This window comes from Myiozetetes cayanensis, unplaced genomic scaffold (assembly GCF_022539395.1).
Source record: "Myiozetetes cayanensis isolate MyiCay16 unplaced genomic scaffold, myiCay2020 scf5-8, whole genome shotgun sequence".
Lineage (NCBI taxonomy): Eukaryota > Metazoa > Chordata > Aves > Passeriformes > Tyrannidae > Myiozetetes > Myiozetetes cayanensis.
This window is the reverse complement of record NW_026087742.1, coordinates 79,242,988-79,258,074: the sequence shown is the minus strand read 5'-3', so window position 1 is coordinate 79,258,074 and position 15,087 is coordinate 79,242,988. Positions and strand designations below refer to the sequence as shown.

General features: G+C 39.0%; 1 protein-coding gene across 6 annotated transcripts; it reads right to left on the bottom strand.

The window, feature by feature from the left end:
* On the bottom strand, positions 1-14,889 carry BIVM (basic, immunoglobulin-like variable motif containing). Of its 6 annotated transcripts, XR_007630891.1 has the most exons (12): positions 14,690-14,833; positions 12,836-13,438; positions 11,298-11,424; positions 10,865-10,960; positions 10,663-10,767; positions 9,114-9,208; positions 7,663-7,795; positions 5,320-5,391; positions 4,385-4,468; positions 2,471-2,567; positions 1,859-1,971; positions 1,369-1,506 (listed from the first exon to the last, which is right to left on the bottom strand). XR_007630891.1 is itself a non-coding variant. In XM_050332187.1 (11 exons), exons 2-11 carry the CDS (start codon positions 13,323-13,325, stop codon positions 1,216-1,218), a joined length of 1,590 nt encoding a protein of 529 aa, XP_050188144.1. In that variant the 5' UTR covers positions 13,326-13,438; positions 14,783-14,889; the 3' UTR covers positions 1-1,215. The 6 variants fall into 6 exon arrangements, 5 of the variants coding, with proteins under 5 accessions (XP_050188144.1, XP_050188142.1, XP_050188143.1 ...); XM_050332187.1 differs by lacking the exon at positions 1,859-1,971 and having other exon boundaries at positions 1-1,506; positions 14,783-14,889; XM_050332185.1 differs by lacking the exon at positions 1,859-1,971 and having other exon boundaries at positions 1-1,506; positions 14,690-14,832.
* Positions 14,890-15,087: the final 198 nt, after the last annotated feature.

The following is a 15,087-nucleotide window of genomic DNA, read 5'->3' as shown; positions in this document are numbered from 1 at the left end:
AGCAAACAAGATAGAAAACAAATTTTATTGAATGAACAAAAGTCTAAAAGTCTCCCATTTTTGGTTAACAAAAGCAGCAACCTACAAAACCCCTGCATTCCATGACAAATCTTTTTATGTCAAAAAATTAATCCTTGAGCAGGTATGAACGTTTGTACACAGAACATTGCAACTGTTGAGAAGTGTTTGGGCAAACAACTGGATAACTTTCAAATCAGGGAAAAAAAGAAATAAATAGACTGCACGTGAACACCTGAAAAAGCTTGAATTGTTTGCTAGCTGAGAGGTATATCATCGGGGCTGCCAGCAGTTTTCGGCACTTGCACCCCCTTCATACAAAATAAAAAGAGCAGCAGAAAAAGGACAGAGATTTTAAGACTGAATAAGAAAAAGAACGGCCAACAGAACACAGTGTTCAGCTAGCTCATTTGGCTAATGGTAAATGCAGCTTTTTAATACTGAATTTCACAAGCTTGTGTTAAGTGAGTCCATGCTCTGAAGAGGCTCCAGGATAAGAATTCAGCCACCATACCCACAGAGCAAAAACAACAGAGAAGTTCCATCCTCAAAAAGGCAATTCCCCACAGTCTAAAACAGTCAACCAGATAAGGGAAAAGAAACTGAGACCTGCTTCACAAGATACGATTATCTGACCGACAGAAGTCTAATGGGAACTAAATGGAGAATGTACATTCCCTTTATAAATCCAAAAGGTTTTCTAACCAATATGAATTTTTTTTTCCTTTGCACTGGATATGGGCAGCCTTAGTAAAATTAACTGTTAAAAAGGAAGGCAATGATTACTTTTACCCTTACACTATTTGCAGAATAACCCTTTTTTATAAAGTCATACCACAGTTTTTCATGCTTTTGAACATCAAGTATTTTCAATGAAGTCTGTTTATTACGTTGACTAATTTCAATCTGCTCTTTTGTCTTCACATATCAGGACATAGTACAATTATTTCCAAAAAAATGATTGATTCTGCTGTCATATTTATCTTTGATTGCAAAAGTACAATAATCTGTGCTTATCTGTCACTTTATACATCAGATCTTGTCCACTGCAACCATATCATCAGATTTATTTAATAATTATGAGGCTGTATCTTATACCATAATTTCTATTCGTATGTATTCTAGGACTAATAGATCCCTAATATGTCTTGATTAAAACTAACTTTAATATATCAACTCTATCATCTAAAGTTAATTTTAATCATTTCCATCATAATCATTATAACTCTGATACCCACTGTTCCTCCTCTCCCGAAGATTAGATTTCTTCCATGTAGATTCTTGATGAAAACTAGCACTGAAAGATCGACCCAGTCGTCCATGTTGTTTCTTAGAGATATTGTCTTCACTCTCAGATTTGGAAATTCCTTGTCCTTGTGTTTGGGATTGTTTATTCTGTCTAACATTTCCAAATGGAAAATTCCAAGGACCAAACCTTTGCCAGTTAAGTCTCTGAAAGGCAATGATGCAATGAAGATTTCCTCCAACCTAATCAAAGTAAAAAGGCTCTTTGTTAAATGCATATGGGCGCATTTCTAAAATACACTGATATTTGACATCAACATCTTGGCAAGTACATGATCCTTTCAAAAAGAAAATACACAAAAAATGCAACAGCACACAAAATCGAAAAAAACAGCAAACAAACAAACAAAATCAAAAACCAACAAAAAACCCCAACACAAAACCATATACACAAACAAACAACTCGCATCAATCAGTTCTGAATTGTTTCCCAGATTCAATTACTGCCTTCTTTCTCGATTTTTAAGTTATCCATTTTATCTTTCATGGGCCAGTATCACTTATCTTCTGCTAGTCTTTTTTACTCTCTAGCTACCTTCTCAGAAATTATCTGTTCTGCTCCATTCTGATCTTGCTGACACAGTCTTCCATAGGGTCTTCACATTTGAAATCATCTCTTCAGTCTATTATTTCTCATAGACTTTCAATCTGCAAATCACAAATACATCTCCACCCATGAGATACAGCCCTATCTATGGGAAAGAAAGCCACATGCATTGACAGTAAGTCTGCACAAGGGACAGACATGCATTCTTTTATGCCTGATCCTACTCAATTTTACCTTGTTTCCCACTTAAAGGGAGCTAGAAGGGTCACACCTGAAAAGGTTTGTAATTTGGCTGCAGAGTATTACCATACTTGCTGCAGCTACATTTCAAACCAGCAAGGTTAAATACTGTGATCGAATACATTGTATACACACATATCCTGGTTTATCCTGGCATATGCCAAACTACTGCTGTTCTATATCTTGTCCTACAAATAAATATAAAAGATGCTGCTACGTAAGTACCCACATTTTACTTTTTTTCTTCAGCAACACTTCATAACAAATTTTTTTAGTGAAGCTATCTTACACTGCTGAAGTAGGAGTAAGTTTGCAAAAATCTGCCATGAATTTCCTCCCATCTTAGTAAGTTTACCTTACCTTCTTTGTTTTTCGATGCTGCAATCCTCTCTCTAGGTGTCGAATATCTAGATATTCTGGATTTTGAGTATTTAGGTCAGTGACAATATCTGCCCACCTACAGAATAAAATTATTACTACTCAGCTGACATTTAAGAAGTCTCAGCAGGATGACGACTCAGATATTATGTGCACGCAAATACAGATCTGTAGCTTTGAATGCTCATAGCAGTGATTTAAAGATAAATGAATGTGTAAAGATATAAAAGCCTCAATATCAGAGACATCAAGATAGATATAAAAGTGTCCTGTTTAATCAAAGCATTCACAGTGATTATTCCTGCTCTTGCAGAACACCTTCCAAAATGAATGAGAGCACCATGAGTCATTAGTTACATCCCTTACGCTTACCAATTCATCAGTTTGTGATAGAAAGAAGCAAAGTGTGGTTTAGGCAAGTAGAAACATTAGCTTTTTCTTTATTTAAACCTCTCTTACCCTTTTGTATTATTTTGTTCAAACCCTTGGTTTTTTCCACACACTAAATCCGATTTTACCAGACAGCTCTTGTCATAACTCACTCCTCCATTTTATTTAAATCTAAACTATCAGTTGAATCATTCTCCACTCAATCAAGCTCTTCAAAGATTCATAATTCCTTCTAACACAACTGAAACAAATATCTACATATTCCAGACCTCTTTAAACCTACACATCACCTTTTCATTTCTATCAATGTCTAATTACCTGTTTCTCTGTAGCACCATCCTCCAAGTTCAGAAAATGCATTATATCCCAACCTTTGCCCTCCTACCTTAAGCACAGAACTTTCTGCTAGCTGTCATTGGGAGTGTAGCAGAAGACAGAATGTCTCCACAATCCAAAATTAATATTATTTTTATTCTATACTCAGAAACCTCTTCCTGAGCCATTTTTACTTTATATACCCCAGGACAAAGTTCTGTCATTGAGATCTATAACATGCCATTTCTCAGCACAGTAACCACATGCATAATGCGATTTTAATTTTGTTGCAGATAATCTCATTAGTCCCAAATGCCCAATTATTTGCAATTATTAACACAGCCACATCACTGCAAAAACAAAAATAAAAGAAGTATTATTGTCATAATTTGTTTTCACTGTTCTTCTCCTAATGGATCAAGAAAAATCACTCCATAATTAATTTGGGGGTGACAGAGATGCTATTTGCTAAAACTTATATTTTTGCCATGGAATTAGTTTCTTTAGAAATACTACTATTTTGCACTGTTCCTTGATTTCAGAAATAATACTAAGCGTAAGTTAAGCTGATAAACTGTACTATCAATTTATCTTGACAAATACAACTAACGGATGAAATTTCTACAGAGCACTCTCTAGCTCTCCTAGTCTGTACGTCTGGTTTAGACACCAACTTTGTAGGATCCAAACCTCATCATAAATGCACTGTTTTAATGCACAGATAAGCTAATAACACAACAGAGTACTGGCTGTAACTGCATCTGAGCTAGGAGATCTTGGTAGCAGCAGAATATCCTGTGCACAGCCCAGACACAGCCTGTGGATGTCCTCAGCTGCAGGGTAAACTCCTCCAAGGGCCGTACAGCCTGTAACTGGCACCATCGCAGACAGGTGAGGTGTCTTTTCTTCCTGACTAATGTGAGATGTCACACTCAAACAAGAGAAACAGGCTTTGGCTTGGAGCAGCCCACAGGTGTCCTGAGAGGTGATATAAAACTGCAGAACCAACACTAACGTCAGAACACAAAGTTTCTCACTAAAGCACCACCTCTTTCTGTTCAATAGACATATCTACATATATATATTTATATAGATTCAAAAGAACTAAAAAGTCATTTGTTGACCCTGAGTAGAGAGGTACAAACAGTTTTGAAAGAAAACATTGTTTTATATTCTTACCAAGTAACATACCTCTTACAGTGTATTGTTGGATGCTTTCTGCTCGGCTCTCCAATTAAGATCCAATACTCTACTTCTTGCTGCAAGACGCGACCTCTGTTCAACAGAAGATACAATCCTAGTAAGATTTATTGTGCATACTAAAAAGAGATATTCACATTCTACTGTTCTTTTTAGGATTTTCTAATATTTAAAATTGTTTCCTCAGCTCTTGTGCTACATATAGTGTTCGCAATTGCATACAGGGAACCTTTCGTTTCACAAGGCCTGGAAGAAAGCCTCGTGAAAGCTACCACATATTATTTGGGAAGAAGACAGATATTCATTAAAAATAGCATTACCTGGATGAAAGGCAGTCTGGTATACGATCTAAATACAAATATATAGGTAAAACAAAAATAAGAGCTGTGGAACGCCACACAAATGTGAAACAAACATCCTCCTCCCTATCTGTGATTGTCTAAAAGTCACGAAAGAGTCCTTTCCACCATTTTTAAACTATACCTCCACTGACAGTTGTTACTAACAGCTGTAAGGTAACTTCTAAGAACACAACTGGTAACTTCAAATGCTTCCTCCTAAGCATCCAATACCACATATTAAAAATCCAAACCCTTCAATAGATCAATTTCAAGTTTGTGATCAACTTCCAAGAAACTCAAAGCCTGCAGTAACCTTGTCAGGGAAAATTTGTGACAGGCATCAGGACAGACTGATGAGATACACAGAACTGTTCTGTGACTTTCTGGAGATAATTACCTCATGAAAAACTTCTTCAGTTTCAATTGTGACAAAACCTGAGATTTTTCTGCCTAGGGTATTAGACAGCATATAGCCTTAGTGCTTGCAATAATTTTTTTACTTATAAAAAATTCCCTGTAAAAAACCATGTATGCCATCATTGCACAGATGGGAAACCAAGACACAGGATAGATTGATTGACTTACCTAAAGTCACACTGGAAGTCTGTGGTTGAACTGGGAACTGAACCCAGGTCTCCCGAGTCCAAATCCAGCAACCTAAGATCATACAGGAAGTCTGTGGGTGACCTAAGAACTATCTCTAAGCTCAGCCTAGCAGCCTATCTACTAAGCTCAGCCTAGTAACCTGTCTACCCACTGCTTTTGGAAGTGAAAATATTTCTTAGCTTCATTTTTAAAGAAAAGCTTAAAGCAGATAAACAAGAACTGCTCCAGAATCTATACAGTGCTTCTGGAACTGAAACACTTTTTTTTTTCCCAGTAAGATCAGAAAATACAAAGAAAACAGGATGCTATTCTGGTCTGACCTCCAGTCTAAAGTGAGGCTATAAAAGCTCCTTGAAGTTATTATTTCCCGTTACATTGTTAGAAGATAGCTACTGTTAGGAAAAAAATTTAATACTGACTTAAAAATAACATCAATAGTGAATAAGAATCCATTTGAGCCATGGGTAAAGGACTGAAAGTGTTGTTCTAACTTATTACTGAACAATGTAAATTCAGATTAGTTATAAGGCATGTTATGCTTCCACACACTGCATCATATTACTTCGCAAACTGCATTTTTGATCTAGTAAACCTTTTTTTTTTTTCCTTGTTTTTCTAGTGCAGGTTCTTAGTAACTGATTGAGTAAGTAAGCCATTAATGATTTGCTAAATTTAAGCAGACCAATGTGTTGGATTTCTACTTGGGGCATATTTTCTACACATTTCTCACAAACATGGCACATCAGTGAATGCAGTCTTAATAAAAAACTGTATTCTTTTGTTCATATACTAAAAGTTTTCATTAACCTTACGGTGAGACTCACTGGAAACAAATTAGATCCATAAGATTATGCTTTATCATCTCAAAAAAATCACCATTTTGAACTCCAAAAGCAGAGTTAGCGTTCTCTGTTCCTTGACATGGCCCCCCCACCTCTTCAACAGCCAAAGTCAGGCTGCTTAGCAAGCAAACAGCAAGACCGAGGCTCACCTTATACTAGTGATCTATTCTTTTCATTGTTTAATATTCCCCACTATTGGTATCTGCTAATTGGGTCAAGGATTGTCTTCTTATGCTCCATAGTAACACTAATAAATACTGACCAATGGCTGAACCTCAAGAAAGTCCAACAGAAACCTCCAGTACATACTGTCTTTGTAACTACTTTGAGAGAGGAAAAACAGTTTAATATAATTCCGTGAATGAGGTAAAATAAACTACTCTCCACAGGAGAGTACATGAAGTACTCTACTACATAAAGCAGCAAGTTAAATGTCTTACAAAATGTAAATAGCCTCAACAATTAGTATTTTCAAACTTAAAATTTGTAGATTTAAAGCAAGACTTCCCTTAAACTGAGTATGAGTATCAATGCTATTATCCTCTTTTAAAACCTAAATTTAACTGAAACCTCTATTAACTATTGCATTATATTATCCTGAGCAACATCACCCTGAGAAATCTCAAATTATTCAGGTAACTGTATTTTTATTCTAAAACAACAAGCATATTAAGCTTCTCCTGGTATTTTAGAAGTGTTCCAGCATTCCAAGCATTGCTTAAAAAAGCCAAACATACTGTGAGAGTCCAAAGACCTCTTCTAACTTCCCTCCCCACAACCCTTGCCAATTCCTCGTAAAAAATTATTCAGATATCTTTACTTTTCTATGCCTTACATTCCAGTAGTTGCAATTTATCATCATTATGAGTCAACCCTGCAAAAAAGGTATGCAACCACCATCCTGAAATACCTACATATTCCCTGTTCTTGCTATACACAAACACTGGTTTCTAAGTGTAAATTTTATCACATCCACACTGGGATGGATTAATATCACTGTAGGCTTTTTGATTTTAGTTTATAAAGAAACGCAGCAACATACACACATTTCTTTTGTTTTCTCCTCCAAGGTCTCTGGGAAGAGACTCCCTCCATAATTAGCTGGCTTTTTACTGGTTTGCCATAAAACAAAGCACCTGGCTTTTTTTCAGCCCATATGTTTCTATTTTTCAGACTAGTTACCCTCACTTGTCCTTCAAGTAAATAACTACCCTCTCTATATCTGGCTAAAATGTATTTAAACAATTTCTTGGTACCACTCATAGTTTTCTGTTCTAAATTCTCTCAACCTAGTCTGCTTAGTTATGCTTAATTTTAAGTCAATCCTTTCAAATCACACTGTAGTGTTTTGCTAGCTCAGACATAAATGCCTTTTTGACATACAATGAAATGTTACTTTGGGAAGGAAAATTGTATCAACTTGCAGTAAATTTTCCTGCACGTTTCTTCACCTAAAATAAGCATAAACACAGTATCTTACCTATAGGCTTTACTAGCTTTTACTGGGGTTGCTTCAAATCCAATTGGGCAAAAATAATGGTTTTGGCAATGGTAGATGTAGGCCATTGATTCATCTTTCAGTCCACGTGTGAGCTTTGCAAGGGCCCCTGCAGCTACAAAGAAAAATCAGGTTACAGGCCAGGGCATTTTGGATCCTGCAAAACATATTCAGCAACAAAAAGACCTATCTGATAACAGAGAGTAGTTATACTGCTTTTTAAATGAGAGGACATGACCTGACAGGCATGCACAAAATACAGTTTTGATCTCAAACTTCTTGTGCCAGGCAGGAAATTAAGTACTTGTGCCATTTTTTTGTGCCAGGCAGGAAATTAAGTACTATCTGCCACATGGCGTGTAACAAGGAAGTGTAATATAAAGTACGTTTAGTATTTGGATAAAGATGGTATTAAAATGTATTGTTCTGGGGAAAAAAAACCAAAAAGAAAAAACCAAAAGTATCTCTTAACCTAGGAAATACACACTGTAACACAATGCCGTCCTGCTGCCCCAAGTCACAGGCAGCACACATCAATGATACTACTGAAACCACTGACAGCTTTCAAATGTTTTGGTATCCCGAGTCTCTTGGAGATTCCTAGTCTTAGAAACACATTGGGCATACAGTGTTTTGTAATGTGACAGCAATACTCCATTTTAGGAAAAGACTGGAAGAGGCAGTGAAACATAACAGAATTATCAAATGGGATATCAAGAAAAAAGAAGTTATATCCATTTTAATAATCTTCCCCAAAACTTCTCAGTGTGGCTTTATGCTTTTAAATAACATTTTGATTAGAAGATAATTATCCAGAGTATACCAACGGCTAATAAACTGGGCAAGAAAGGAAATCTTTTTGGTTTTTTTAGGTAGCACACTTAAAAGTAGACATAAAAATGCAGCTCATAAGCTAATTAAGAATAATCACCTAACTTTTAGAGACAAATGTTAGCTAAAGTCATGACTTCATTAACTTTAAAACTGAGTTTTTCAAAAGTACAAAACATTTATTAAGGACTAATACTTTTGTGCTGGACATTCTGAATTTTTATACAATACAGATCTCAAAAAAGCTGAAACAAAAATCTGTTGTTCTCCCAAGTGTATGACAACAGACAAATCTTCCCAAACACAGAACTGGAAATGCAGTGTTCTCCCAGACACCTTAAAATTTCAGTTCTGTGACAGCAGAATATATAGCACAGAATGTTTAGCACAGAATATATATTATCATAATAAAACAAAAAATGAAAATTTTAGCAAATAGGAGAAAAAATAAAAACAGAAAAATCAGGCAACTTGGAGCTTCTTGATACCTTATCTCAAACTGGAAGTACTACTTACAGACTCTGTCCTGTTCACATGCTACACACTGCAGGATTTTTCAGTTTATATACTGTAAGATGAATGCTTTAGGATTAGCTACGTACCAGTTTCTCCAGCTGTCTTGTTCTTCCCATGAGGTTTATACAGAACATATGAGCATCCCTTGATATGGAAGTGATCATTTATTTGCCTAAACCATCTGAAACAATAAGCTTAAAGATTGTAGTAACTTAAAGAGTTATTAAATGCAATTTTATTTCCTCCCGCTTTCCCTGTCCTTGACAGTTTAGGAAAAAAAGTCTTTGTGTGCTACTAAATACCTACCACACTAGTATATAGATAGTACCCAATACAAACAAAACTGAACAAATCCTAGACAGAGAAATAAATATGCAAAGCCTTTTTGTTCATTGTGCTTTTTCAGATCTGACATAGATCCATAATAACCAAAGTTCTGGATATGAAATGCTGGTCCTATTTTATTCAGTCCAGATTTTCAGTTGCTCAGCCTTTAGAAAGACACAAATTCTGAAGTGCCAAATTTCAACCATGATTTGTAAGCTACACAAATGAAATCTAAGATGCCAGAAGGGACCCTTCAAGAGAGACTCTGCAAATCATTTTCGGTCTCCGTCACACAAGCTTCACAAAGCCCGAGTGTTACAGGAGTCCCATACAGCAACTCCTCCTAGGAGCAGTAAGTGAGTACAAGCCAGCAATTTTTCCATATTAGAAGATTCAAATTCACAAGTCTGAAGATAACACCTCAATCATAAAGCTGTGTTGGGTGATGTGGTTGGCTCCCAGTCCTCCTGTTTCCCAGTCTGCCAAGTAATTTAAAATTATTTGAGTAGGCAGAAAATGCAACTCATAAAGCAAGGAAGAACACTGCAAAATGTTTTTAATTTCACAGAAGGGTAACACACTAAAGCCCTGTCAGATGTTCAGCACTCAAGTACAATATGCTTCTTGGCTCTGTTTAATCCTAAAATTCCTTTAATACAAAACAAACAAACAAAAAAGGTATAAAGATTTTTAGGTCTAGCTTATAAATAACAGGAAACAGCAGAGCAGAAGTGATAAAAAATTTCAAAGTTGAAGTGTTCTCTGACTTCAGCCCCATGCTTTTGTTTTGGCTTTTTTTTCCCCTTCCTCCTCCTGAACAGCTTCATTGCAACAAAGGTGCAGCACTATCTCATTTTCAATTCTTAAATTATATTTTACATAAAGCTACTAGTATATCAATTGCCTTTTCAGGCTGTTTCAGTGACATTAGCAAGCATTTAACATGCATTTTCAGAAACAAAGTATAAGGAAAAAATTTCCTAACCAGGACACTGGACTCACTAGAGTATTATACAACCATTAAACAAACTGAATGAAAAATCAAATAGAATTTCACATTCACCTGGCCTGTGTAGCAACACCAACTATACAATATGGCCAGTACAAACAACTCTTTGAAAAGTGTCTTTGGGCACTATCAGAGTACCCAGGTACGCTTCATTATTCAAAAGCTTAAGAGGACTAACTTGTGTTAGCCACTTTTTTTTAAATAAATGAACTGCTGTATTTTTAAAGGTTCGATCTCTTAGTTTTATCTTATTTTTGCATACATTAACAATTTAGCTGCATCAAAAGAACCAAACATACCTCATTAGAGTTGTATTTCCAGTGAAGGGACCAAACCTAATCTCCTCAAATGGGGGCTGAAAGCCCAGTATATGCAAAGCTTCTTCTTGAGTTATGGGTGGTAAACTGAAAAGGAAAAAAGAAGAAAAGAAAATAAGTAAATAAAATAATTAGTAACATAGTTTAAACACTCAAGAGGCAAAGCAATCTATGTCTGACTTACCTTCCAGCTCCCAGAGTACTATATAAGAAATTCCAGCAAGACACTAAGGATGAAATGCCACAGGAAGTCTTGTATTGAGGTCGGCTAACACAGTACCTTAAACAAAAAAAATCCAAACACATTAATAAGCATTCTTGATTTAGTTATAGAACCAACCTGAACTACTTTTCTGTGTGCCATGACACTGAAGTGCCATATTACATGTTTTTATGTCACCTGTATTAAAAAAAACCAAAAAACCAGAACAAATGCATTCTTTGAAAAATAAATTGAGTAAATATGTTAACCAATTTCTTTGTCAGATGCTAGTACCCTATTTTCTACTAAAAAAAATTATGACGCATTATTAAGAAGATTTAAATCAGATAACTAGCAACAGTGTTTAGTGACAAACTGTATGGGGATAATTCTAAACACAATTCATAAATACTACCATCTTCGAAGGTCCAGCACTTTCCTCTCCTTCACATCTTCAAGAGCTGAACGCTGAGGACATTCTCTGTATTGTTTGCTTTTTTTGTCCACAGACTTTTTCTTCATCCCTTGTTTCTTCATGTTGCCTACAAAACAGGTTTCAGAAACAAATGCATGTCTAGTTTACCTTTCAAAGCTTTCTTCTTATATACTTCTACTAATAGCATACAGCTGAAATAGAGGCACTGGTTGTGTTACTAAGTGCCAGCTGGGACTTTAAGTGAAAGGAAAAAGCTCAAATACATAATCAAGACTGTCAACAGGTTTTCTAAAGTTGCCATTAGCTCTGTAAACAACATGGTGTTTAGATCATGAACAGAATTAATGATGTCCTGCCCAACTGTTTAGAGAGATAAGTCAATCTGATTATTCTAATGCGTTAAATCAGCCATCCCAGAAATAGGCTCTCACACCAACATGGACATCCCATCTCCTAACATTAAATGCACATGCAATATAATGAAATGCTTGTTTTTCACTGCCAACCTTGTAATCAGCTTCTGATGAAAGCTTATATTGCAAATTCAGTAAGAATAATATATACCAAGGTCTCTTCCTACCTGTAAGCCGCAGAGGCAGTGAAAAATGCAGAGTTGAGCCACATTGTATAGCAGAAATATTTTTGTCCCATTTTCAAGCCATCGCATCCAGATGAAATATTTCAGAAATTATGACCATCCTCTAAGACATCATAATTTACTTCTTACTTTTATTTAAGGACACTTCATGTACACATGAAAAGGCAATGGCAACTTGCCAAACACGTTTTTAAGTTTTGCTGAACAGGTTTCATATTAATGTAGAGAAAACAGCAGTTTAACTACCTAGTCAAGCCATTAAGGAAAAAAAAATCCACAGCACACTCTAGATAAACAGAGGGATTGTAGGACAAAGAAAACCAACTGGGTATGCAAGTGTTTGATTCGTAGCTGCAATCAGTGATTAGGCTTAGAAAGAACACAGGAGGTAGCAAAGAAGCCAGTTTTAAAGGATCCCTAACACCGTGTACATGTAGCAAATCAAAATAAATAAAATTCTGTTACAGAAACCTACTGCTTTCCTAGGCAACTGTCATGATTGCAAAATCACATCTTCAAAATACATCTCTGAAGTATCTTGAAACATTTCTGCAAGTAACAAACCTGTACTTAAAAGGAAAAAGTAATCACTGCACAACACACTAGGTCCTACTAAAATTAAAAATAAAAAAAAACAAACTCCAAAAACACAGTGGGGAAAAAAAAACCCAGAAATCACCCAAAAATAAAAAATACACAGTTAAAGCAGAAGCCAGCCTGTTTTAGAGCCACTTTCCCAGGCAGCTACACCTAACTTTCACTCCTCCTATCTCACTCTCTTCTTTTCCGTTGAGCAGGTTCCCTGTAACGAAGCAGAGGTTCTATAGCACTTCCTCAAGGGATACATGGCCAGCCCCCTCCACAAACAAGCTGTGAACAGGAAGCCTTTTCCTTTCACATCAGAACTCCACCACCTCACCTGCTTTGTTCTTCAGATTTGTGTTCACACCATTGAACTCCGATTTGTCTATTTCCCATGCCAGTGGAAGCTTTCCAAGATTGCCAGGCAGGCTTTCCAAGTCAGCATCTTCACTGTAGATTATCTCTGAAGCACCAGTTTGAACGCTGAGTAAGTTAGGTGTGTTATTTCCAACATTTAAGGCAGCACTGCCTGATAGGCAGGCACTAACTGAAGCACTTGGGCTTTTACAAATAGATGTTACTCTGTTTAAAAAAGCATAGTCTGAGCAGATGGTATAAAATTTCTCTCTTGTATGAGTCACAGGACATCCCCATGGATAATGCCCATCTCCCCTGGATACCAACGATGCAGTGGAGCCGTCTGACATGCAGTATGGCTTCACAGGATCATGAAGAGAAGCTTCTGGGGATTCTTTCCCAGTTCTGTTTCCATTATTTCCATTATTTCCAGAACCATTTTCCTTTTCATCTTCTGAAATGGTAGGCATTGAATGATACTAAAAGAATATTGCACAGTTAAGAATACTTTTTTCTTTTTGTTTAATTACACCAGGGTTTTCATCATTGCCTCCATTGCCTCTGCAAGGTATTGACGAGGTACCTGAAATAAAATGAGAAGTTTGCACATGTGTGTCAATCAACATAAAATATACACAACGCTTACCTTTGAACTCATAGCAAATAAGACCCAAAACACCCTCCAAGATATATCACAACATACACGGTGTCGTTCCCCAAGCATCTCCAGAACAGCACCTTTTGTTATTTGAGAGTTGCCAAAAGCATACACCACAGTGATATTATGATGAAGACATAATAATTACATTTATAAATGAGCATACAAATAAGAAAAAATAAATTAAAACATTAAAAGCTTCCCACATTTACATAGCTATGGTTGACTCTTCCATCCCTTACAGACACAGTACACTGTTACTGTTGAGTGCAAAATAATTTATACAAATTAATACATCACAGAACAGCAACTTAAGGTCACTTAATTCTGCCAAATCCTGCATACTTTTGCTGCAAGTGGAGCGTAGGTGTACAGTTACAGTAACTATAACCTCCATCGATTGTAAATTGACACTTCCCTCAATCTATTCCGCTGCTTTCCTCCTATGGCTGTAAAGGATTCCCTTTATTTTTATGTGCCTCCTATCCCTCAAGACGTGAGAAAGAAAAGCAGGTGTTGTTTATGGTAGCTAAGAATTACCAAAAACAAATTTAGAAGACTGGCTGGCTTGCTCTGAACGATCGCTTTTAAAGGGCAAGCCGACAGCGTGTGTGTGATCTGTCATCTCAGCAGCTCGCACGTCTACAGGCACGCGCCGCAGATGGGAACCTGGCACGAGGGAAGCAGGAATTCCGCTCCAGAGCCGCCTCCTGCGACACGGGCTTCGGGTCGCTGCCCCGCACCCCAGAGGCGCACCGGGAGCGGCTCCGGCCGCCCGGCCACGGCCGGGCTCCGCTGGGCACACCCCAGGGACACACCCCAGGGACACACCCCAGGGACACATCCCAGGGGCACATCCCAGGGGCACATCCCAGGAGCACATCCCAGCCCCCGCCCATGCCCAGCAGCGCCCGCATCGAGCGCAGCCCCAAGCGTCCCCTCGCCCGCCCGGGTCACCCGCACAGCCCCGCCCGGGGCGGGGGGCACCGGCCCCGGGGAGGGGCGGGAGCGCTGGGGCGCTGCCAATCGGGGCCGCGGCTCCCCGCTCCGCCTCCCGCGCTGCCGCCCGCCGGCTGCGCAGCGCACAGCCGCAGGCTGGGAGAAGGGGCCCCGCGGGAGGGTGGGCCCGGTCCCTTCCCGGGCGGCGGCCCCGCATGCCGCCCCCGGCCGCGTTACCTGCGCGGAGCGGCCCGGCCCGGCCGTGCTCCCTCCCGGCCGCGGCGGAGCGGGGACGCGGCGCGCCGGAAACAGACACGGCCGCGCGCTCACCTGCGCGCCCCCGCCGCCCCCCTCCTCCTCCGCGCCGCCGCCGCCGGCCCGCACCAACTCCCGCAGCCGCGCGGGGTGGCGGCAGGCGCGGGGCTGCCCGGCGGCGGCGCCGCTCCCGGGGCGGGCCCTCACGGTGCCTCGGAGGCACCCTCGGAGCCGCCCGGCTGCGCCGTGACTGTTCCTCGGCGCCGTGAGAGGCGCCTCCTTGGCCGCCTCCCCCCACCTATGCGCCCTCATGGTCTCGCCCGCTGGTGCCCCGCGGGCGGGCGAGAAAGGAGGGGCAAGTCGAGAGGGGGGTCTGGCGT

Excerpts from the sequence above, each read along its gene's own strand:
- BIVM (XM_050332187.1), bottom strand. The coding sequence starts at position 13,325 with ATGCCTACCATTTCAGAAGATGAAAAGGAAAATGGTTCTGGAAATAAT. Across the intron at positions 7,796-9,113 it reads CAAGACAGCTGGAGAAACTG|CTGCAGGGGCCCTTGCAAAG; the intron begins GTACGTAGCTAA and ends TTTTCTTTGTAG. Across the intron at positions 5,392-7,662 it reads AAAGCTAGTAAAGCCTATAG|GTTGCTGGATTTGGACTCGG; the intron begins GTAAGATACTGT and ends GTATGATCTTAG.